Source organism: Engystomops pustulosus, chromosome 3 (assembly GCF_040894005.1).
Source record: "Engystomops pustulosus chromosome 3, aEngPut4.maternal, whole genome shotgun sequence".
NCBI lineage: Eukaryota > Metazoa > Chordata > Amphibia > Anura > Leptodactylidae > Engystomops > Engystomops pustulosus.
In genome coordinates, this window is record NC_092413.1 from 229,842,721 (window position 1) to 229,865,680 (window position 22,960).

Below are 22,960 nucleotides of genomic sequence, written 5' to 3' on the forward strand. Positions count from 1 at the left end.
CCTCTCATTGTAGGAGCAGTCGGGCACGATCCCTGCCATTCGGAGTTACTTCCACTTTTTCCAGCCCTCCAAAGCGCATCACATATGGATTGCCACTATGATGTTCCCTAATGTGGGCTATCAATCTGGGGCATCCATTGCCCGATTATACTGAGTGAAAGTGTTCTCTCACTCTAATGAACAGAGAACGGATGGTCTTACCTATGTAATATTTCCCACAAGGGCAGATCAGAATCTACTTTTATTGTCATCCGATCCCCTTCTTCTCCAATCTCTTCGCTATGTGCATTCGGACCTTCCTGTGTAAAAGTTGAGCACCCCCGAGGAGTTATACATATTGATCACTACCTTTTCTGTCTTGCTGCTTGATGCCTTCCATTTTTTGGATCCGCTGAGACTGTTGCTATGACCCTGCTGTGCCTCAAAAACGTTGCTTCTTCTAATTTCAATGCCGCAACTGTGTTTCATTCTGACAATCTCACAATTATCACCTGCAACTGTGACCCCTGAGACTTTTTCATACAGACAGGAGTGACCGACGCTGCCCTGTAATGTAAGGAAATTATAAGCAAAGAATAAGGCAGAAAGCAGACAGCGCCATTCTCTGTGTAGTGGTTGAACTGGGTCACTGCACCCCAGCTCCGATTCTAATGCATAGTAACTGATCTGGTGTCACCTGGTCCGACCCAAACACTAAGACGGCGCAGCCTGAGATAGAAGACGTAATCTGAGGAAATGTTCTCTATATTATTATTCCAGACAAACCATTTATTATACTGCACTGTACAAGAGGGGAGTCACGTACCCAGCCAGGAAGGGGTTAAAGCGAAATAGAAAAGCGAAATTATTTAAATGTTCTTTTGGTATTTGACCCCAAAGAATTACACAAGTCCTCCGGCTTCTTGCTTATCTCTGTCCCTGTGCGGTTTCTATTGACTCATCACCGGGCAGTGATTGTTCCATTATTCTGAAGAATTTACAACAATAAAACATCACAAAATAAAGGAAAATGTGGAAGAGTATAAAATGTGCAGAGCGCGAGCAACAGGGACATCAGAGACATCACAGGAGCATCAGAGACATCACAGGAGCATCAGAGACATCACAGGAGCATCAGAGACATCACAGGAGCATCAGAGACATCACAGGAGCATCAGAGACATCACAGGAACATCAGAGACATCACAGGAGCATCAGAGACATCACAGGAGCATCAGAGACATCACAGGAGCATCAGAGACATCGCCACATCCTCAGGTATTGTCCACATTGTAGATGCAGTGACTATGATCCTCTCATTACTAGCAGAGACTTACAGGGGATCCCCACATCACACGTCTGTCACATGTCTTACACCTGCTGAGATATTTTAAGATGTGAATCATGGGAAGAAACCATGTCCAGCCAATTCATCTATTACCAATAATAGGGCGACCCCACATCATTTATTTTTTTTCAATTTCTGACACAACACAATCCAGCAAATCCGAAGTAGTCCACAGCAGGAGCGGCCCGGAAAGACATTAAAAGCAAAAACACAATAAAAAAGAACTCGCTACCTTGGGATGAGGGGATGACACAAGAGCTTACAGTCTATGAGGATGAGGGGGACACAAGAGCTTACAGTCTATGAGGATGAGGGGGTGACACAAGAGCTTACAGTCTATGAGGGGGACACAAGAGCTTACAGTCTATGAGGATGAGGGGATGACACAAGAGCTTACAGACTATGAGGATGAGGGAGTGACACAAGAGCTTACAGTCTATGAGGATGAGGGGGACACAAGAGCTTACAGTCTATGAGGATGAGGGGATGACACAAGAGCTTACAGTCTATGAGGATGAGGGGGACACAAGAGCTTACAGTCTATGAGGATGAGGGAGTGACACAAGAGCTTACAGTCTATGAGGATGAGGGAGTGACACAAGAGCTTACAGTCTATGAGGATGAGGAGGTGACACAAGAGCTTACAGTCTATGAGGATTAGGGGGTGACTCAAGAGCTTACAGTCTATGAGGATGAGGGGGTGACACAAGAGCTTACAGTCTATGAGGATGAGGAGGCGACACAAGAGCTTCCAGTCTATGCGGATGAGTGGTGACACGAGCTTACAGTCTATGAGGATGAGGAGGTGACACAAGAGCTTACAGTCTATGAGGATGAGGAGGTGACACAAGAGTTTACAGTCTATGAGGATGAGGGGGTGACGCAAGAGCTTACAGTCTATGAGGATGAGGGGATGACACAAGAGCTTACAGTCTATGAGGATGAGGGGGCGACACAAGAGCTTACAGTCTATGAGGATGAGGGGGTGACACAAGAGCTTACAGTCTAAGAGGATGAGGGGGGACACAAGAGCTTACAGTCTATGAGGATGAGGGGGGACATGAGAGCTTACAGTCTATGAGGATGAGGGGGGACACAAGAGCTTACAGTCTATGAGGATGAGGGGTGACACAAGAGCTTACAGTCTATGAGGATGAGGGGGCGACACAAGAGCTTCCAGTCTATGCGGATGAGTGGTGACACAAGAGCTTACAGTCTATGAGGATGAGGAGGTGACACAAGAGCTTACAGTCTATGAGGATGAGGAGGTGACACAAGAGCTTACAGTTTATGAGGATGAGGAGGTGACACAAGAGTTTACAGTCTATGAGGATGAGGAGGTGACACAAGAGCTTACAGTCTATGAGGATGAGGGAGGGACAGAAGAGCTTACAGTCTATGAGGATGAGGGGATGACACAAGAGCTTACAGTCTATGAGGATGAGGGAGGGACAGAAGAGCTTACAGTCTATGAGGATGAGGGGGTGACGCAAGAGCTTACAGTCTATGAGGATGAGGGAGGGACAGAAGAGCTTACAGTCTATGAGGATGAGGGGATGACACAAGAGCTTACAGTCTAGGAGGATGAGGGGGTGACACAAGAGCTTACAGTCTATGAGGATGAGGGGGCGACACAAGAGCTTACAGTCTATGAGGATGAGGGGGTGACGCAAGAGCTTACAGTCTATGAGGATGAGGGAGGGACAGAAGAGCTTACAGTCTATGAGGATGAGGGGATGACACAAGAGCTTACAGTCTATGAGGATGAGGGGGTGACACAAGAGCTTACAGTCTATGAGGATGAGGGGGTGACACAGGAGGTTACAGTGTATGAGGATGAGGGGGTGACACAAGAGCTTACAGTCTATGAGGGGGTGACACAAGATCTTACAGTCTATGAGGATGAGGGGAGGACACAAGAGCTTACAGTCTAAGAGGATGAGGGGGGACACAAGAGCTTACAATCTATGAGGATGAGGGGGGACACAAGAGCTTAAAGTCTATGAGGATGAGGGGTTGACACAAGAGCTTACAGTTTATGAGGATGAGGGAGGACACAAGAGCTTACAGTCTATGAGGTTGAGGGATGGACACATGAGCTTACAGTCTATGAGGATTAGGGGGTGACACAAGAGCTTACAGTCTATGAGGATGAGGGGGCGACACAAGAGCTTCCAGTCTATGCGGATGAGGGGGGACACAAGAGCTTAAAGTCTATGAGGATGAAGGGTTGACACAGGAGCTTACAGTTTATGAGGATGAGGGAGGACACAAGAGCTTACAGTCTATGAGGTTGAGGGATGGACACATGAGCTTACAGTCTATAAGGATTAGGGGGTGAGCAATGGTACCTGGCTCTGAAGAAAGTCCTCAAAGGATTGTCTGATCTCCGCTTCCTCCAGGAGAGACGAATTGAGCTTCCAGTAGCCAATACTATAGTTATCTATACAAATTACAATATTTTATTTTTATGCTTAAACATACCGTATATACACGAGTATAAGCCGACCCGAGTATAAGCCGAGAACCCTAATTTTAACACAAAAAAATGGGAACAACCATTAACTTGAGTATAAGCCAAGGGTGGGAAATGCATTGGTCACAGCCTCCCCAGTATTTAGCCTACCAGCCCCCAGTAGTATATAGCCAGCCATCCCCCTGTAGTATATATCCTGCCAGCGCCTGTAGTATATAGCCAGCCAGCCCCCTGTAGTATATATCCTGCCAGCGCCTGTAGTATATGGCCTGCCAGCCCCCTGTAGTATATAGCCTGCCAGCCCACTGTAGTATATAGCCTGCCAGCCCCTGTAGTAGATAGCTTCACATTATCTGTAGGTGACATTAATAGTGACCAAGATGTAGGAGGGTCTGAGGGATAACATTGTACAAACATTGTAGAAATATAGAGAATATACATAGACCTCGTCTTCTGATATCAGGACATGTTCTCCTCTGCAGGATGAAGCTTCTGCTCCTCGTGGTCCTGGTGTGGACGGCGTCTGATGAGGCTTCTGCAGGTTCAGTAACTTCTCTCCTCAGCCGCTTTATAATTATATCCTCCTCTAATATCAGTGATAAGTAAGATATGTGGGAGGAGCGGTGGGAGAGGAGCAGCACAACATCTGGTTTGGAGTCTCTTAGTGGTTGGGTCTTGTCTGGGGTCTCTGTTCTTTGGTCTGGGGTCTCTGTTCTTTGGTCTGGGGTCTCTGCTCTTTGGTCTGGGGTCTCTGTTCTTTGGTCTGGGGTCTCTGTTCTTTGGTCTGGGGTCTCTGCTCTTTGGTCTGGGGTCTCTGTTCTTTGGTCTGGGGTCTATACTTGTTAAGGACATCTGATCCTGGTTCTCTAATCTGTGCTCTGGTTTGGGGGTCGGTGTTTGTACAATGTCTGATCCTGGGTCTATATTCATTCCTTGGTTTGGGGTCTAGAGTATCTGATCGTTAGTCTTTTTTTTATGTTGTGATCTGGTTTGGGGGCTGAATTCATTTAGCGGATCTTTTCCTGGTCTCATAATTATCTGTGTCCTAGGATCCTTATTTATTTAGGGTGTTTGGGGTCTACATTTATTTTGTGGTTTGGGGGTCTATAGTTACTTAGGTTTTCTTATCTTGGCTTTCTACTTATTCTGTTTTCTGGTGTGACTCTGTATGTGTACAGGGTGTCTGATACTAGGTCTACATTTATTCTGTGGTTTTGGGGTCTGTACTTATTTAAGATACCTGATATTGTATTTTTTTTAGTTTGTGATCTGGTTTGGGGTCTGTCTTTGTTTAGGGCTTTTTAACCTCTATCTTTTCATTCTTTTATTGTGGGTACCTTAATATCTTCATTAGTCTTGGATCTGTATTTGTTCAGGTTGTTTGATTATTTGTTTCTATTTCGTTGTCTGGTTTGGGGTCTGAATTAAGGTGCCCATTACCAGGTCTATATTTATTCTGTGGTCTAGATTTGTTTAGGGCATTTGTTTGGGTCTCCCTTTATTTCCTGCTCTGCTTTGGGGTCTTTATTTCTTTATAGGTTCTCATCTTTAACCCCTTAGTGCTCAGCGTCCGATATATCGGATGCTGAGCTGATGCCGGCCCAGCTCGAGATGGTAACACTGGGGAAAGCATCTCATCCCACAAAAAAAAAAATGCCGTCACATGGCCCCCATAACGGAAAAGCGAAAATGTTATAGCCTACAAAAGGGGCCAAAGAGGAAACTAAAATCCTGAAAGCTGCAGGTCCCTCCTTCCCTCCTGCGCCTCGCTGTGCGCCCATAACACAAGTAACGGCCACATGTGGGGGTCGCTGCACTCGGGAGAAGTAACAGCCACATGTGGGGGGTCTCTGCACTCGGGAGAAGTAAAGGCCACATGTGGGGGGTCTCTGTACTCGGGAGAAGTAACAGCCACATGTGGGGGTCTCTGCACTCGGGAGAAGTAACGGCCACATGTGGGGGGTCTCTGCACTCGGGAGAAGTAACGGCCACATGTGGGGGGTCTCTGTACTATGGAGAAGTAACGGCCACATGTGGGGGGTCTCTGCACTCGGGAGATGTAACGGCCACATGTGGGGGGTCTCTGCACTCGGGAGAAGTAACGGCCACATGTGGGGGGTCTCTGTACTCGGGAGAAGTAACGGCCACATGTGGGGGGTCTCTGCACTCGGGAGAAGTAACGGCCACATGTGGGGGGTCTCTGCACTCGGGAGAAGTAACGGCCACATGTGGGGGGTCTCTGCACTCGGGAGAAGTAACGGCCACATGTGGGGGGTCTCTGTACTCGGGAGAAGTAATGGCCACATGTGGGGGGTTTCTGCACTCGGGAGAATTAACAGCCACATGTGGGGGGTATCTGTACTCGGGGGAAATTGTAGAACAAATTGTATGGTGGGTTTTCTCTTTTTATCTTTTGGAAATGTGTCAATTTTAGGGCTAAATGAACATATAACCGACAAAATTTGACCATTCTAAATTTCACCTCCATTTTGATGTAATTACTATGAAGATCTCAAGGGGTTAACAATCTTCCTAAAAGCTGTTTCTGATAGTTTGAGGGGGGAAGATTTGAAAATGGGCTGGTTATATAGGGGGTTTTAATGCTAAATATTTAAAATTTAATTCAAAACATTATTAATCCTCAAAATATTAAATTCTGAAAATACGGAAAATCGTTTTTTGATATTCAAAAATCATCATTTTTTTCTTTTTTTGTAAATAAACACAAAACTTATCAGCCAAAATTTACCACTAACATGAAGTACAACATGTGGGGAAAAAAAACAATCTCATAATCGCTTTGATAAGTAACAGTGTTCAAAAATTATAACCATATAAAGCGACGCAAGTCAGAATACAAAAAATGTGGATGAGCCTTAATGGAAACCTACCACCACGGACCTACCTATTAAGGTAGAACTGGTGGTAGGTGCATCTAATGAATGTAAGGATAGCCCTTATATCTTTTGATATGCAAATTTTCTAAAGAGGCTACTGGGGCGTGGAATAGCCATAGCTGAGGCTACATAGCACGGCTACTCCACTCCCCAGTAGCCTCTTTGATCCTCCTACCAGATATCTTCAGCACGCAGCTCCTTGTTCGCGAAGCCAGAGTTCTGCGCATGCGCAGAACACAGGCCAACAGCTGCGCGATCTTGGCTACAAAGCCGGAGCTACTGCGCATGCGCAGAACTCCAGCTTCGTGGACAAGTGCCCACAGCTCCTTGTAACTGCGCACTGAAGATATCTGGTAGGAGGGTCAAAGAGGCTTCTGTGGCTTGGAGTACCCGGGCCAGGTAGCCTCACCTCTGGCTAGCCCCAGTAGCCTCTTTAGAAAATTTGCATATCAAGGCCATTAACCTTACTAAAAGATTGTGAGGACTAAAGGATTAGCCCTAAAAAGGGAAATACTGACATTCTTTAGATGCACCTACCACCTGATCTACCTTAATAGGTAAATCAGTGGTGGTAGGTTTCCTTTAAGCTACAAAATGGCTACGTCCTTAAGGGGTTAATCTCTATTTATTCCCGGGTCTGGTTTGGGGTCTGTATCTGTTACGATTGTCGGATCTTGGTTCTCTCTTTATTCTGCCATCTGGGGTCTGTTTTAGTTGTGATGTCCATCTAGAATCTGTATCCATCTAATGTTTGGCTGATGGGGTCATTTCCATCCCCTGAGACTGAGGCCATGACCCGTGTAATTCCTGTGTCCATGGATGATGATGTTACTTTATATTTCTCTTTAGATGCAGAAAACGTCACAGATTATGAGGAAACTGATCTGATCATGAAAAAAGCAGAACCGGACTTATCCTCAATCCAAGAAAAATGTAAATGACAAGGTTTTATGAATATTTTTTTAACTCTCAGAAAAGTCAAAAATTTTACCCCTTAACCACCAGACCCAGGTCAGCCCGTGAGCCCTCTCCATACACACGCAGCTGATGGGGGTACTTATGATAAAACTAGATTTGGGTCCAACTACATCATAATCCAAATCATTATTTGTGCTCATCTATACAGGTAGATCGTAATAGATTCATCTGGAATAAATGCAGGGACAAGGTAAATACATGGTGTAGGCTCCCGCTATCCATGATAGGTAGAGGTAACCTAATGGTACTTATGCCTCAGCTGCTTTATATTCTTCATTATACACCTGTATGGATACCATGTAGGGTGTTTTATAGTGTACAGAGTATGTTCCGAGAACTGTTATGGAAGAAGGGGGCACCCTAGGATTAAAATAGAAACCTTGCAGAGGGCCAAAGATAGTGGGGGACTGGCTGTACCCAATCCATGGATCTATTTTCTGGCAGCACAGGCACAACAGCTAAGGGTATGGGCGCAGAGTCTAGATGGAGCAGCGGGAGACTGGTGTCCTCAATGACTGGAATAATGCCGCCAATTGCAGCAGGAAACAGGAACAACTAGTGGATTAAGATGCCCGATTCTGGCTCTGTTGTCTAAGTAAAAGTATGTTGGGGATCCAAGGTCAAAGTTAATATTTTCCCTTTTGGCATAACCAACAGCTCCCCGAGATGTTCAGATTGGAAGGGTTCTCTCTGTGGGAGGGTAAAGGAATATGGTATTATAACAATCAGTGGGAGGGGGTCCGGATAGGGGGATTATGTCTAATATTTACTCTAGTCTCCGTCAGGGGCCCAGTGATTATCCCAGATTCATTTCCTGCTTAGGGTGTATACAGGGCCAGATTAAGAGTGGTGGGGGCCCCTGGGCACAAACTGGTGGAGGCCCTTCCAATAATGTTTTTGGAAGTATATAGCCAGCCAGCCCCTGTAAACAGTGTATCGGAGATCTCCTCCAGTGATAGCAGCTGATTCTCACTGACATAGCTGACATCCTAGACCCCTATGTGTGATGCTGAGCTGAGTCGCTGACTGTGGGAAACTGGTGGGGGCCCCATTAAAAGTGAAAGTGTTGGGGGCCCCGGGGCTTGGGCACCAGTAGCCCCTCCTTTAATCCGACCCTGGGTGTATAAGACGCCAAGTTTACTCCATAAAATAGGATTGCGCCCTGACTCTTGCTGTCCCAGGTGTTTGACTCCAGATACTGCATAGGATGCGGGAGTGTAGGGAGTTGGAGGGAATTCTGGAAACAGGTCCTGCACCACAATCCTGGAACAGAACTGTTATCAGGTTAAAAACAACTATTGTGTCGACCCAGACACTATAAGGAAGCTAAGTAGCTAAGGAGACTAAAGATTATTTCAACTTTAGCAAAATGCCATAGTTTATTAAAACATAACTTTTAATTCAGATAGATAAAAGGCGACCACCTTCAAGTCCGTGGTCCAATTAAACCACAATTCGTAAAAGAGAACACCTAGTGAACAAACAAACAATCACATACACGGACAAAAATTGTCGTACCATAACCAATATTTACAAAAACAGCATGAGAGAGGGCCACATGTATTAGTGCAGATATGCCAGTGTTGGGAAGAAAAGGTTGGATCTCACCCGTCTTCGTCCAGAATTGGCCGCAGTAGGGACTGTTCCGTCCAGTGATGACCTATTATACCCTACTGTATCTGTTAGCCTGGTCCCCCTTGTATTGCTCCCAGCCCTTACAAGGGCGGTCCCAAGACTGGCCCTATACAGACTGTTATGCCCTTACTCTGAGCTGCATAAGTCCATTAACTCCCTGCGCGTTTCGTGCACCGGTCCTTGTGCACTCCTCAGGGGAATCTAAAGTAGGTTATACTAGTGATGGGCTGCATAAGTATGCGCCGACGCCGTGCTTTCAACCTAGTGACTAGGTGGATGCTTGCACCTCTTGGAATAGCCTAGGACGAGCCACTGCCCGTCTTGGAGAAAGTCGTAGCGCTACTTAGCGCATACTTATGCAGCCCATCGTGGCGCAGCAAGCATACCAGCACAAGTATAACCTACTTTAGATTCCCCTGAGGAGTGCACAAGGACCGGTGCACGAAACGCGTAGGGAGTTAATGGACTTATGCAGCTCAGAGTAAGGGCATAACAGTCTGTATAGGGCCAGTCTTGGGACCGCCCTTGTAAGGGCTGGGAGCAATACAAGGGGGACCAAGCTAACAGATACAGTAGGGTATAATAGGTCATCACTTGACGGAACAGTCCCTACAGCGGCCAATTCTGGACGAAGACGGGTGAGATCCAACCTTTTCTTCCCAACACTGGCATATCTGCACTAATACATGTGGCCCTCTCTCATGCTGTTTTTGTAAATATTGGTTATGGTACGACAATTTTTGTCCGTGTATGTGATTGTTTGTTTGTTCACTAGGTGTTCTCTTTTACGAATTGTGGTTTAATTGGACCACGGACTTGAAGGTGGTCGCCTTTTATCTATCTGAATTAAAAGTTATGTTTTAATAAACTATGGCATTTTGCTAAAGTTGTCTAACGATTTGGATGCCGTGGTCAGTGGCCTGCTGCACGTGTATCACTCTCAGTAACCAGTGATCTTGACAGGCTACCTAGTTTATTTTTAGTAAAGATTATTTCAAGAGTAGCACCCTAGATTTTCCATGGGAACATGGAGGTTTATATACAGTGTTACAGTCTAACTTCAGTTAGGACTAAAGTCTTGTGGACTCCCTGGACCACCGCGGGAGATAAAGATGCCAGCCACAACCCGGGAGCGGAGTCTAAGTGGACTCCTGGTCTCTGCCAGAGCCCTCCGGGATGGACTTGCTGCGGCGGGGAGCCACCAGGTTGCTCCACAGGTGCGACTAGGCCCGTGGTGGCAGCCAAGGTAGGGACACAGGGCAGGCAGGACCACGGGAAGACAGGACTACGGGAAGACAGGACCATGGGAAGACAGGACCTCGGGATGGCAGGACCTCGGAATGGCAGGACCTCGGAATGGCAGGACTTTGGAATGGCAGGACCTCGGAAAGACAGGACCTCGGAAAGACGGCTGGCAGGAGCTCGGAAGGACGGCTGGCAGGACCTCGGAAGGATGGCTGGCAGGACCTCGGAAGACCACTAGGATCCCGGACCGCCACAGGATTACAGGACCGCCACAGGATTGCAGGACCGCCACAGGATTTCAGGACTACCACAGGACTGCAGGACCGCCACAGGATTACAGGACCGCCACAGGATTACAGGACCACCACAGGAATACAGGACCGCCACAAAATTGCAGGACCACAGGAACACGGAGGTGTATGGAAACGCTCAGGAATCACAGAGGCGTCTGGAAACGCTCAGAAGGGCTTTCACTCCAGTAGAATGACCTGAAGATCCTTCAAGGGATGCTGGGAGTCGCCAGGCTATACAGCCGAGCCGGGAATGCCAGAGCCAGTAAGGAAGACGCTGGCCCTTTAAGGCTGGGAGAAGTCTGCGCGCCCCCCTAGTGGCGAGAGCAGGGAAAAAGCATGTGGCCTACACGTCAGGAGCCAGAGTACAGACTGGAGCCAGGTGAGGTAAGTGAGGGCAGGGGGAGCAGGTACCACGGCAGCAGGCACGGGTGCATCCGCGATCCGTACCGAGGATCGCGGGTGTAACCGTAACAGTACCCCCCCGCCAGGGCCCCTCTTCTTTTCTTCTTCAGCCCGCTGTTCTTCTTTCTTCGCCTCCTCCAATTCTTCTTGGTTATGAGGCACCTTAGGAGGAGAGCAGGCACCGGGAAGACTTGGGAAGCCGCAGGCTGGGTCGGCTCTAGGTACACCGGAGTGGCCTCAGGGGAGGCCGGTGGAGACTCTGGAGCGGCCTCAGGAGAGGCCGGTGGAGACTCTGGAACGGCCTCAGGGAAGGCCGGTGGAGACTCTGGAGCTGCCTCAGGGGAGGCCGGTGCAGCCGTGGGAAGCTGTGGAGGCTGAGGCGACTTCTGGAGAGCCGCCAGAGCAGCACCGGCAAGCTGTGGAGGCTGAGGCGACTTCTGGAGAGCCGCTGGAGCAGCACTTGCAAGCTGTGGAGGCTGCAGAGTTTCTGGAGCAGCTTTGGGAACCTGCGGAGTCACTGGAGCAGCTTTGGGAAGCTGAGGAGCCACTGGAGCAGCTTTGGGAACCTGCGGAGTCACTGGAGCAGCTTTGGGAAGCTGCGGAGCCACTGGAGCAGCTTTGGGAAGCTGCGGAGCCGCTGAGGAGCTGCGGGAAGCTGCAGAGCCACTGGAGCAGCTGCGGGAAGCTGCGGAGCCACTGGAGCAGCTGCGGGAAGCTGCGGAGACGCTGGAGCAGCTGCGGGAAGCTGCAGAGGTGCTGGAGAAGCTGTGGGAAGCTGCGGAGGCTTGGAATTTATGTCTATGTCCATTATGTAACAATGGCTTGAATACATATATTTTAGTGAACAGGCGAAAAAAACTTCATTTGTGTTAGTGTCCAGATAGTTATGGACCTATCTGTACACCTTGTGAGACACTGAAGGGGTTATCTGTGGATGGGCGGTATGTTTCCCCTGGGTTTTCCTAATATGCAAGGCCTTAGTGCTGAGGTTATGTTATCCAGCACCTTGGACACAGGTGGTGGGAGCAGCCTAATCAGGCTGCATAAAGCTGCTGATCAGAGCTGAGAGTGTTGGCTCTGAAAGGTGGCTGGAGAGCACACAGCCCTGACTGTGCCTGGAGCAGCAACGTATTTTATGTTCTAATGGTGAGTTAGGAGAACTCTGTTTAGTTAGCACCCTGACCGGTAGGATTTTGTTTATGTTTTATGCCTGAATGTGAAGGCTGTTCTATTTTGTACCTGCTCCTGGAATAAACGCAGGCGAGACCTGTTTTGGACAAAACGTTGGTGTCACTGTCTTGGACTGCATCTTGAATCACCGCTACCACGGTCTCTACTGGGCCAAATCTCCCACACATGGTGCTTTGGATTGCAGGCAGTTCAAAAGACACACACCTGAAAAGGCTCACTACATCCTGCAACATTGCATGGCCTGGATAAAAGCAGCAGGCAAATTGCAGAATAAAGCCAAGATGGAGGACTTTATTAAATACCTGCAAGAGGAGGCCAGAGCTAATGGCAGCTGCAGCAAGCCATGCTCCAGCAACAGGAGGAAAGGTCCCGCCAGCAGCAAGCCATGTTCCAGCAGCAGGAAGAGAAGTCCCGCCAGTAGCAGGAAGAGTCCCGAGCCATGTTCCAGCTGATGATGGAAACGTTTTCTGGCATTATGGCAGCACCGCAAACAACGACTACTGAGGGGTCCTATGCTGATTTGCAAGTGTACCCGGTTGTTCAGCATTCCGCACGGGCTGCAGTACAAAAGGCTTTACAAAAAATGACGGAGACCGACGACGTGGAGGCGTATCTCACTGTGTTTGAGCGAGTAGCTGAGCGAGAGGAGTTACCAGCTGAGCAGTGGGCAGATGTCCTGGCACCGTTCCTGACAGGCGTATCGCAAAAGGCCTACTACAACTTGAGTGGAACAGAGGCCCGTGAGTACCCCCAGTTAAAGGCAGAAATTCTGTCTCGTCTTGGGGTCACCATACAAGTTCGTTCCAGCCTGGTCCACCAGTGGGCATACTCAGAAAAACTACCCCCGCGCTCCCAAATGCATGACCTGATCCATCGTGTCTGGAAGTGGTTACAACCAGAGAACTGCACTCCAGCACAGATGGTCAAGAGAGTTGTTCTTTACAAGTTCACCCGGTCTCTGCCCTCTTGGCTCCAGCGATGGGTTGGACAGGCCGGTCTCACCAATGCTGAGGAACTTGTGTCCCTAGGGCTACGGAGGACCTTCCACTTACCGCTCCCGCACGAAGCAGTGCCAGTGACAAGGTCACCAAACCATCTGGTAAGACTGCTCCTGCAGAAAAGGGGAGACAAGTCAGGTTGGAAGGGGGTTCATTGGGGGGCTCGGATACACAGACGCCCAACGAGGCTCATGACAGAGGTCACAGCCGTATCCAGTGCTGGCGATGCCGTGAAATGGGCCATATTGCTGCCAACTGTCCCCTGTCAGTGGAGCCAATGGACTGCAACCAGACCCGGCGAATGTCACTGTTTGCCTGTCCGGTTCTGGCAGCGGAGTCAGTTACAGATGCAGAACCACAAGTGTGTATGGTCACAATCAGTGGTCACATGGTGGAAGCCTTGCTAGACTCAGGGAGTCTGGTCACCCTGGTGCCGGGTACTTTGGATGATCCTGGACTATACAGTGGGCGTAAAGTGGGAGTGTTATGTATACATGGCGACACTCGCGAATATCCCACTGCTGACATCAACCTACATACACCTTGTGGTATTATCACCCATGAAGTGGGGGTGGTTGGGACCCTGTTTCATGAGGCTATTATCGGCAGAGACTTACCAGTGTTCTGGGACCTCTGGCGATGAAGACCCACCTCAGGTGCTATTGCAGATAATGGACATCATATATATCCAGCCTTGGCCCCCGAACCCTTTGAGGCCAAAGTACCCACACCAGCAGTCGGGGTGACACCAGGTGATGAATTCTCAAGAGGAGGTGGCCGACATACATCCTTGAGATTTCCCGTGAAAATTTTGGGGCTGCACAGCTACAGGACCCTACCTTGTTTAAAGCACGGGAGAATGTTAAAGTGATAAATGGGGTGCTCCAAATACCAGGAGCTGACAAAATATACCCCCGAATGGTGATTGTTGGGGAACTGTTGTACAGGGTTAACCAGATAGGGGGTGAGGAGGTTGAGCAACTTGTAGTACCCCAATCTCATCGTAGGCTGGTGCTAGATTTGGCACATAAACATGTGCTGGGAGGGGCTGAGAAGACCCGAGAGAAGATCCTGCAGAGATTTTTCTGGCCCGGGGTATGGGAGGAGGTAAACTGGTATTGTAGCTCCTGCCCTGAGTGTCAACTTACTGCCCCGGTGTCCCACTTCAGGAGTCCTCTGGTCCCATTACCAATCATAGAGGTACCGTTTGAACGGATTGCAATGGATTTGGTTGGCCCCATAGTAAAATCCACAAGGGGGAACCAGTACATCCTGGTTATCCTGGACTACACTACATGGTATCCAGAGGCGATTCCGTTAAGAAACACCTCCCCCAAAAATATTGCTAGGGAGCTGTTCCAGGTATTCTCCCGCACAGGCCTCCCCAAGGAAATCTTGACTCAGATTCATTCAGATTCAGGTTCATTCATGTCTAGAGTAATGAAGGAGATGTTTAAATTACTGCAGGTTAAACAGCTCATCACCTCTGTATATCATCCACAGACAGACGGCCTGGTCGAGAGGTTCAACAAGACTTCGAAGGGTATGCTAAAGAGTGTGGTCAGCAAAGATGGGAAGGACTTGGATTGTTTGTTGCCTTATCTGATGTTTGCCATACGTGAAGTTCCCCAGTCTTCAACGGGTTTCTCACCCTTTGAGCTGTTATATGGCCGTTCCCCATGTGGGCTTCTGGACGTAGCCAAGGAGACCTGGGAATAGGAAAGGACCCTTCACCGTAGTGTGATTGAACACGTCTCCCTTATGCAGGACCGCATAGCAGCGGTAATGCCCCTTGTAAAGGAGCACATGACAACGGCACAAGAGGCCCAGTGTAGGGTCTACATTAGATGAGCCAGACTCAGGACCTTTAAACCAGGTGACAGAGTGTTATTTCTTGTGCCCAACGTTGAGAGTAACTTCTTGGCGAAATGGCAAGGTCCATATGAGGTCATGGAGAAAGTGGGGGAGATTAACTACAAGGTATATCAGCCGGGGAGGAGGAAACCCGAACAGATATACCACGTGAACCTCCTAAAGCTATGGAGGGAAAGAGAGTCCCTGATAGCCGTGGGAGTAGAAAAAACATCTGTCTCCAAGAATGTGACACCGGAGGTAGGTGTACCTGATGCCAAAGTGCCTGAAGTACGGTTCTCGGAGTCCCTCTCCAGGGCCCAGATTCATGAAGTGAAGGAGTTTGTGCTCTGAAATGCTGATGTGTTCTCTAAGTTACCTAGTCGTACCTCAGTCATCAAGCATGACATCATAACCGAACCCAACGTCCGGGTACACCTAAAACCCTACCGGGTCCCTGAATCGTGCCGGCAAGCCATATCCAAAGAAGTCAGGCAGATGATAGACCTAGGGGTTATTGAGGAGTCTCAAAGTGACTGGTCGAGTCCTATTGTATTGATTCCCAAGCCTGATGGTTTCCTACGGTTCTGCAATGATTTTCGGAAGTTGAACGAGGTATCTAAATTTAATTCCTACCCTATGCCCAGAGTTGACGAGTTGATAGAATGACTGGTACAGGCTAGGTTCTTCTCCACCCTTGACCTGACGAAAGGGTATTGGCAGGTACCCCTTACAGACAAGGCTAAAGAGAAGACAGCTTTTGTTACTCCTGATGGGCTATTTCAGTATGTTGTACTTCCCTTTGGGCTACATGGGGCTCCCGCCACATTCCAGAGGTTAATGGATCTCGTGCTAAAACCTCACCATAGATATGCCTCGGCCTACCTATATGACATCATAGTTTATAGTAACGATTGGGAGAGTCTTCTAGCCAAGGTACAAGCAGTGATAGACTTCCTTAGGGCAGCAGGGTTGACGGCAAACCCCAAAAAATGTGCACTTGGTCTGGAAGAGTCCCGTTACCTGGGGTACCGTAATGGGGCGAGGTGTCATCAAACCCCAAGTAAACAAAGCGTAGGCGATACAGCAGTGGCCACGACCTGTGAGCAAGAAGCAGGTGAGGGCCTTCCTAGGCATAGTGGGCTATTATCGCTGATTTGTTCCCGATTTCGCGACAATAGCGGCACCTCTGACTGACCTGACCAAGGGTAGCAGGTCGGTGATGGTAAAGTGGAGTGAAGAGGCTGAGGGGGCGTTTCAGCAACTTAAGACGGTTTTGTGCGAGGGACCGGTACTGATCACCCCTAACTTCACCAAGATCTTTATTGTGCAGATTGACGCTTCTGACGTGGGCTTAGGGGCTGTCCTGTCCCAAGTAGTGGAGGGTGAGGAACATCCCGTGACATTCTTTAGCCGCAAGCTCACACACCCTGAGAAGAACTATAGTATAGTTGAGAGGGAGTGCTTGGCGATCAAATGGACCATGGAATCCCTGAGATATTACTTGATAGGGTGACAGTTCACACTAGTAACCGATCACTCTCCCCTCACCTGTCTCGTACCCACTCTCTGATGGCCAAGGGTGTTCGTCCCCACAGGGTCAAACAAAGAGGGGGGGGTATGTGAGACACTGTATCTGTGGATGGGCGGTATGTTTCCCCTAGGTTTTCCTACTATGCAAGGCCTTAGTGCTGAGGTTGAGTTGTCCAGTACCTTGGACACAGGTGGTGGGAGCAGCCTAATCAGGCTGCATAAAGCTGCTGAGCAGAGCTGAGAGCGGTGTGGCTCTGAAAGGAGGCTGGAGAGCACACACAGACTGACTTTGCCTGGAGCAGCAGTCTTTTATGTTCTAGTGGTGAGTTAGAATAACTCTGTTTAGTTAGCACCCTGACGGGTAGGATTTTGTTTGTTTGATGCCTGAATGTGAAGGCTGTTTTATTTTGTACCTGCTCCTGGAATAAACGCAGGCGAGACCTGTTTTGGACTAAACGTTGGTGTCACTGTCTTGGACTGCATCACGAATCACCGCTACCACGGTCTCTACTGGGCCAAATCTCCCACAACCTCTATAAAGCCCTATAGAGAACACCGCGATGGTCCAGGATTCATGATGCTTTTTGTCCATCTCTATGTATAAGTGTGTTCACTTTTCATGTCTCCTCTTCCTTTGATAGGTAGGAATCTGGCACTTCATGGTCGAGCCACAATGTCATCCATTTATAAGGATTCCAATTGGGGCTTTTTCGGAATGGCAATAAATGGAATAGATGGAAACGAGGACACCAACTATTATCACGGATCGTGTTTTCACACACACACAGAATTGTCTCCCTGGTGGAGGGTGGACCTGCTAGAGTCCTACAGAATAAGTCGCATAACCATCACTAACAGAGGCGACTGCTGCGGGAGCAGGATTAATGGTGCGGAAATCCTTGTTGGAGACTCTTTGGCCAACAATGGAAATAACAATGCAAGGTGAGCCTCAGCCCTTAGTGCTGTCCAGGTCTTGTTAATAAAATTAAACTTTTTATTTACTGTTATTTAATCCACTAATTATTACCAAGGGATGAGTCCAATTAGCTGCACCAGACTTATTAACCTTCCTTCTGATGGTTCATTGAAGAACAGGAAGTGCAGATCTGCTATCAGCTACACGACTGCCCTCTGTATTTAAATAGTGGAAAATGAAAGGAAAATATATTATTTAAAAACAAATACAATAAGAATACCAAAGATGTATTTTCCACACCAATCTTTGATGTAACCGTATAGTCTTCTAGAAGGACGGCTTGCATTTTTCTTACATTTTTGAGACTTTTTATGGCCCGTGTGCTCATTTGCGACTTTTTTGGCACCTAAAACCTCCTCCCATTGAAGTTCCCCATTGTCTAGTTTTCAGCAGTGTTTCCCTGAGATTTCACCTTAATCCAGATGTGAAATTTGCAACTTTTCTAAAAAGTTGCAAATTTTTGTGCACATCTGCGGCTTAACGATCTCCAGGTGTAGAGATCAGCCGGGGAACTGTTTGCAACTTTTTGTTTTAAAAAATTGCCAATTTACTACAGACCCAATCCACATATATCAATAAAGAAAAACGCTAAGATACATCTGACCATCAGGAAAGCCAAGAAAAGTCTCAAAAAACTGAAATAGCCAGACATATGGCACATGTGCAGCATACAGTGGTCATTTCTGTAACTGATATGTCTGTGTTCATAGGAAATGGAAAGACGCTCAATAGATTTGGTTGAGCTAAATATTATGCTCAACTCTATCGCCTCTTTGAGATACCAAATGTAACCGTATATGGTATATAACCAATAAAGGAGCGGCACTTCCGTGGTTGGGTGGGGCACGTGGATGAGCAAACGCTGTACCAATAGAACGGAAAAATCCTGGCACTCACTTACTTTTAACTGGGATAGAAGGGGAAGGGTCAATAGGTGAATTACTTCATAGTCCGTTTCTAAAGTTAAAAGGATACATCAAATTAGGAACCAAATATTCATGCACAATTATCAATGCAAAGAATACAAATTACATTGTAACCATGTTCGAGTCTGATTTATCATAATATACCGAAAACAAAAAACATGTTAGTCTCACAGTCGGGGACAATTCTATTACAAGTGAACTGCAATTCAATATGATGTTTGATCTTGTGTAAGAAAAAGTTGCATTCCGCACCAAACGTGGATTAAAAATTGTCAATTTTATTTGGAAATCCGATTAAAATCCATGACACAAATGCATTCCATGGCAGTGTTACCTAACGAGTAGGTTATTACTACACCATATCCCAGTGTTGTGCAGGAAGCACCGCCATGGAATGCATTTGTGTCATGGATTTTAATCGGATTTCCAAATAAAATTGACAATTTTTAATCCACGTTTGGTGCGGAATGCAACTTTTTCTTACACTTGATCCTGATATCAAAGTCCTGGAGCCAGCAAACCGCACAGCCAGGGGGGACAATGATCGGTGAGCTGAAAAGCAAATATCTTTTGTTTCTACTTTACGATGTTTGATCTTGTTCAAGTCAGATATTTGGATATTTCGGTCAGAAAGAATGAAAGTGGAGGTTTAGTTACAGATTTATATAGAACGGATACTGATTGTAATAGTATTTTACATTTCAATGATAACCATCCCTACTCTACAAAGAAAGTCACTGCTACATGCCAGTTTCAGAGGGTATGCAGAATTGTCTCCGACGATGAGACTGAGAAAGTAAGACTGGACGAAATGACAAGCGGATTTTGTCAATGAAAATATTTTAAACATCTTCTCAGAAAAGCACGAGAGGAAGCAATAAATGCTTTGGGGCAAGGAAGAACACAATCAGCAGAAAACAAGGTTGTCTTCGTACACCATAACCATCCATGTCATTTTATCCGGTGCATCCTGGCGATCACCGCCACCAAAGCTGGTGGCGGCTTCAAAAAGATGGCAACGCATGGGCACCACCATCTTGCCGTTTTAACCCTTTTATTACAATTGCTAATTGCACATTGTAATGAATGAGTAGGAAAATCCACATATACTGCCATGCTCTAGTATGGCAGTATATGATAGGATCGATCAGACAACCTAGGGTTAAAGTACCCTAGGGAGTCTGAAAAATAGTAAAAATAAAAAAAGTTAAAAAAAAAATCATAATAAAAAAAATCAAATCACCCCCCTTTCCATAGAACTGGTATAAAAATAAATAAACAATAAAATTCATAAACACATTAGGCATCGATGCATCTGAAAATGCCCGATCTATCAAAATATAATAACTGTTTTTCACTGCATTTAACCCCGTAACAGAAAAAAGCGCCCAAAGTTGAAAATAGCACTTTTTTGCCATTTTGAAAAATATCTTAAAAATCTATAAAAAGCGATCAAAAGGTTATACAGTGCTAAACATGGTAGCATTGACAACATCATCAAAAGTTGCAAAGGTTATTGGCGCCAGAAGATGGCAAAATAAAAAAAAAAATTTAGTACAGGAGGTTTTCATTTTTGTAAATGTATGAAAACATTATAAAACCTATACAAATTTGGTATCCCGTTGATCGTACCGACCCAAAGAATAAAGTAGATAAGTCATTTGGGGCGCACAGTGAAAGCTGTAAAATCCAAGCTCACAAGAAAACGGCACAAATGCGTTTTTTCACCATTTTCACTGCATTTGGAATTTTTTTCCCGCTTCCCAGTACACGGCATGGAATAGGCAATACCATCACTATGAAGTGCAATTTGTGATTCAGAAAACAAGCCATCACACAGCTCTTTAAGTGTAAAATTTAAAAAGTTATAGATTTTTGATTATGAAGAGTGAAAAATTGAATCGAAAAAACAGGAAAGGGCGAGGTCCTTAACAGGTTAAAGGGACCCTACCACCACGATTCTACCTATAAAGGTAGATCGGGTGGTAGGTGGATGAATGGTGGATGAATGTGGATGAATTAGCCCTTTTTTGGGCTAATCCTCACGTTCCGGCTATCCTTTAGTAAACTTTAATAAGTGGGTATTGTGGGGAATTTCTCAGGTAGATGCCTGGTAGTAGTAGTGCAGGAAACAGGGACACATGCAGGGTTAAAGTCCAAATAAAGTGTTTTATTCACACTTCAAAAAACAACATAAATTCAGCCTTGGTTTTGGCACATATAAAGCAACACAAAAATAAATCCTGCCCGGCTGGGCACTGCCTAATACAATATCAGGTCCTAGCTATGCGGGTACCAGGCTGCCTGGCACACACTCTTGGCCAGCAGTATTACAGGAGGCACTCAGTTACCCTTGCTGTGTGAACATGGTCCAGCCTTCAGCTCTCCAGGTAGAGCCTCTCCTACTGCTTCTGGCGTGCAGATTATGTCAGGCTCTAACGAGGCCTGTGACCCTGCACCTGTTACCCTGTACCTGTGACCCTGCACCTGTGACTCTGTACCTTTGACCCGCCCCTGTGACCCTGCACCTGTGACCCTGCACCTGTGACCCTACACCTGTGACCCGCACCTTAGGACCAAAGCTCAGGTGGAGTAGGAGTCCCACTACCAGCCTACCCCTACTCCATAATAAGCAGGCCCAGTACGGACATTACCAGTGTGTGTCTATGTTAGCGAGGCCAACATGGACCAAACAGACTATTCCTGCTTACTTACCGTGGAGTAGCCGGAGATGAGGCTACACGTCGCGGCTACTCCACGCCCCAGTAGCCTCTTTTCTCTGCCTACCATTTCATCTTCCGCGCGCAGTAGCGCCAGCCTCGAAGCTATGGTTGCGCAACTGCAGGCCTGCGTTCTGCGCATAACTCCGGGTACACGGACGAGGGAAAATGAAATGGTAGTCTGAGAAAAGAGGCTACTGTGGCGTGGAGTAGCCGCGACGTGCAGCCTCATGTCCGACTACTTCATGCCCCAGTAGCCGCTTAAAAAAATGTACATACCCACTTATTAAAGTTTACTAAAGGATAGCCGGGACGTGAGGATTAGCCTAAAAAAGGGCGATCCTCACGTCCCATTCATCCACCTACCACCCGATCTACCTTTATAGGTAGAATCGTGGTGGTAGGTGCCCTTTAAGGTGGATGGTATTGTGAGAAAACATTGGAAAATTTTGCAGACAGCAAACCTCGACGTAGAGGAATTTAAGGATCTCCCATTCATCTGTAACAGGAAATTGACGTGACAAACTAGTAAAAGCGGATTTAGTTAGTTCAACTAAAGGTTCACGCCAAACATTTTTGGCATTTAGTGGTAACTGTTCCTACTATAGGGATCAAACTGGAGCACCATAGGGGAACATCATCACGCTATTGCCAATATTTTTAGATTTTTTTACTTGTTTAGTCATTTTTTATAATAACAAAATGTTAGAGCCATTAAAAGTACACAAAAATTTGGATACAATCTGAACATGGAAATCACTGTGACCCTGAAGCGGTTAAAGAACTTGCGCGAATGTGAGGCAATTCAGGACACTGAGAGGCAGGTAGGTTACAGACATTTCCTTATCCAGGTGTATATCAGTAATAGTAGAGCAGGGAGCTATAGTCTGGTATATATATATATGTATGTTATGGATACTTACCTGTCATCCTTTCTGTCACAGGTGTGCTCTGGTGACTTCTCTCCCAGATGGAGCGACTCAGACCTATGATTGCGGAGAAATGGTCGGGAGATACGTCAATATCGTTTTGAAAGGAAAGCAGCAATGTCTCCACCTGTGTGAGGTTCAGATCTATGGAGACTGATCTCAGGAGCTTATAATCTGATGATAATATAATTCCTGCCATATAGTAATAATCCCAATAATCACTGCACATATAACCACAAGATATCATGGAATAAAAGCTTCCGCACATTCTCCACCTGCTGTGTCATTTTTCCTGGGATTTCACCTTCCGGGGTCCTGCTGGAGAGGTGATGTAGAGGGTCTTATAGGTCAGACATTGCTCCTGGGGATAAGGATGTGCATTTCCTCTCTTGTCTAGAAAAAATAATTTTGCAATCCACTAACTCCAATATTTCCCTTCCCTGTGGTACCTTACCCTCTACTTTTTAGCCAATCACAAGTAAGAAGTGCCCCAGCTCCTTTCCTCTGCTCGCCCCACTACCTACATCAGTCTCCCCATCTCCTCACATCTGGTACAGTCTCTCCCCAGCAGTCACTTCTCACC

At 46.9% G+C, this 22,960-nt stretch overlaps 1 protein-coding gene across 1 annotated transcript; it reads left to right on the plus strand.

Moving 5' to 3' along the window:
- Positions 1-1,009: 1,009 nt before the first annotated feature.
- LOC140123000 (fucolectin-like) lies at positions 1,010-22,646 on the plus strand. Its single transcript, XM_072144249.1, has 5 exons — positions 1,010-1,257; positions 4,286-4,344; positions 7,550-7,633; positions 17,468-17,768; positions 22,393-22,646. Exons 1-5 carry the CDS (start codon positions 1,010-1,012, stop codon positions 22,532-22,534), a joined length of 834 nt encoding a protein of 277 aa, XP_072000350.1. The 3' UTR covers positions 22,535-22,646.
- Positions 22,647-22,960: the final 314 nt, after the last annotated feature.

What these genes read in the sequence shown, in the direction of transcription:
- LOC140123000 (XM_072144249.1), top strand. Translation starts at nt 1,010, where the DNA reads ATGTGGAAGAGTATAAAATGTGCAGAGCGCGAGCAACAGGGACATCAG. An exon ending in GTCTGATGAGGCTTCTGCAG is followed by an intron (nt 4,345 to 7,549) that starts GTTCAGTAACTT and finishes ATTTCTCTTTAG; the next exon opens with ATGCAGAAAACGTCACAGAT. An exon ending in AATGGAAATAACAATGCAAG is followed by an intron (nt 17,769 to 22,392) that starts GTGAGCCTCAGC and finishes TTTCTGTCACAG; the next exon opens with GTGTGCTCTGGTGACTTCTC.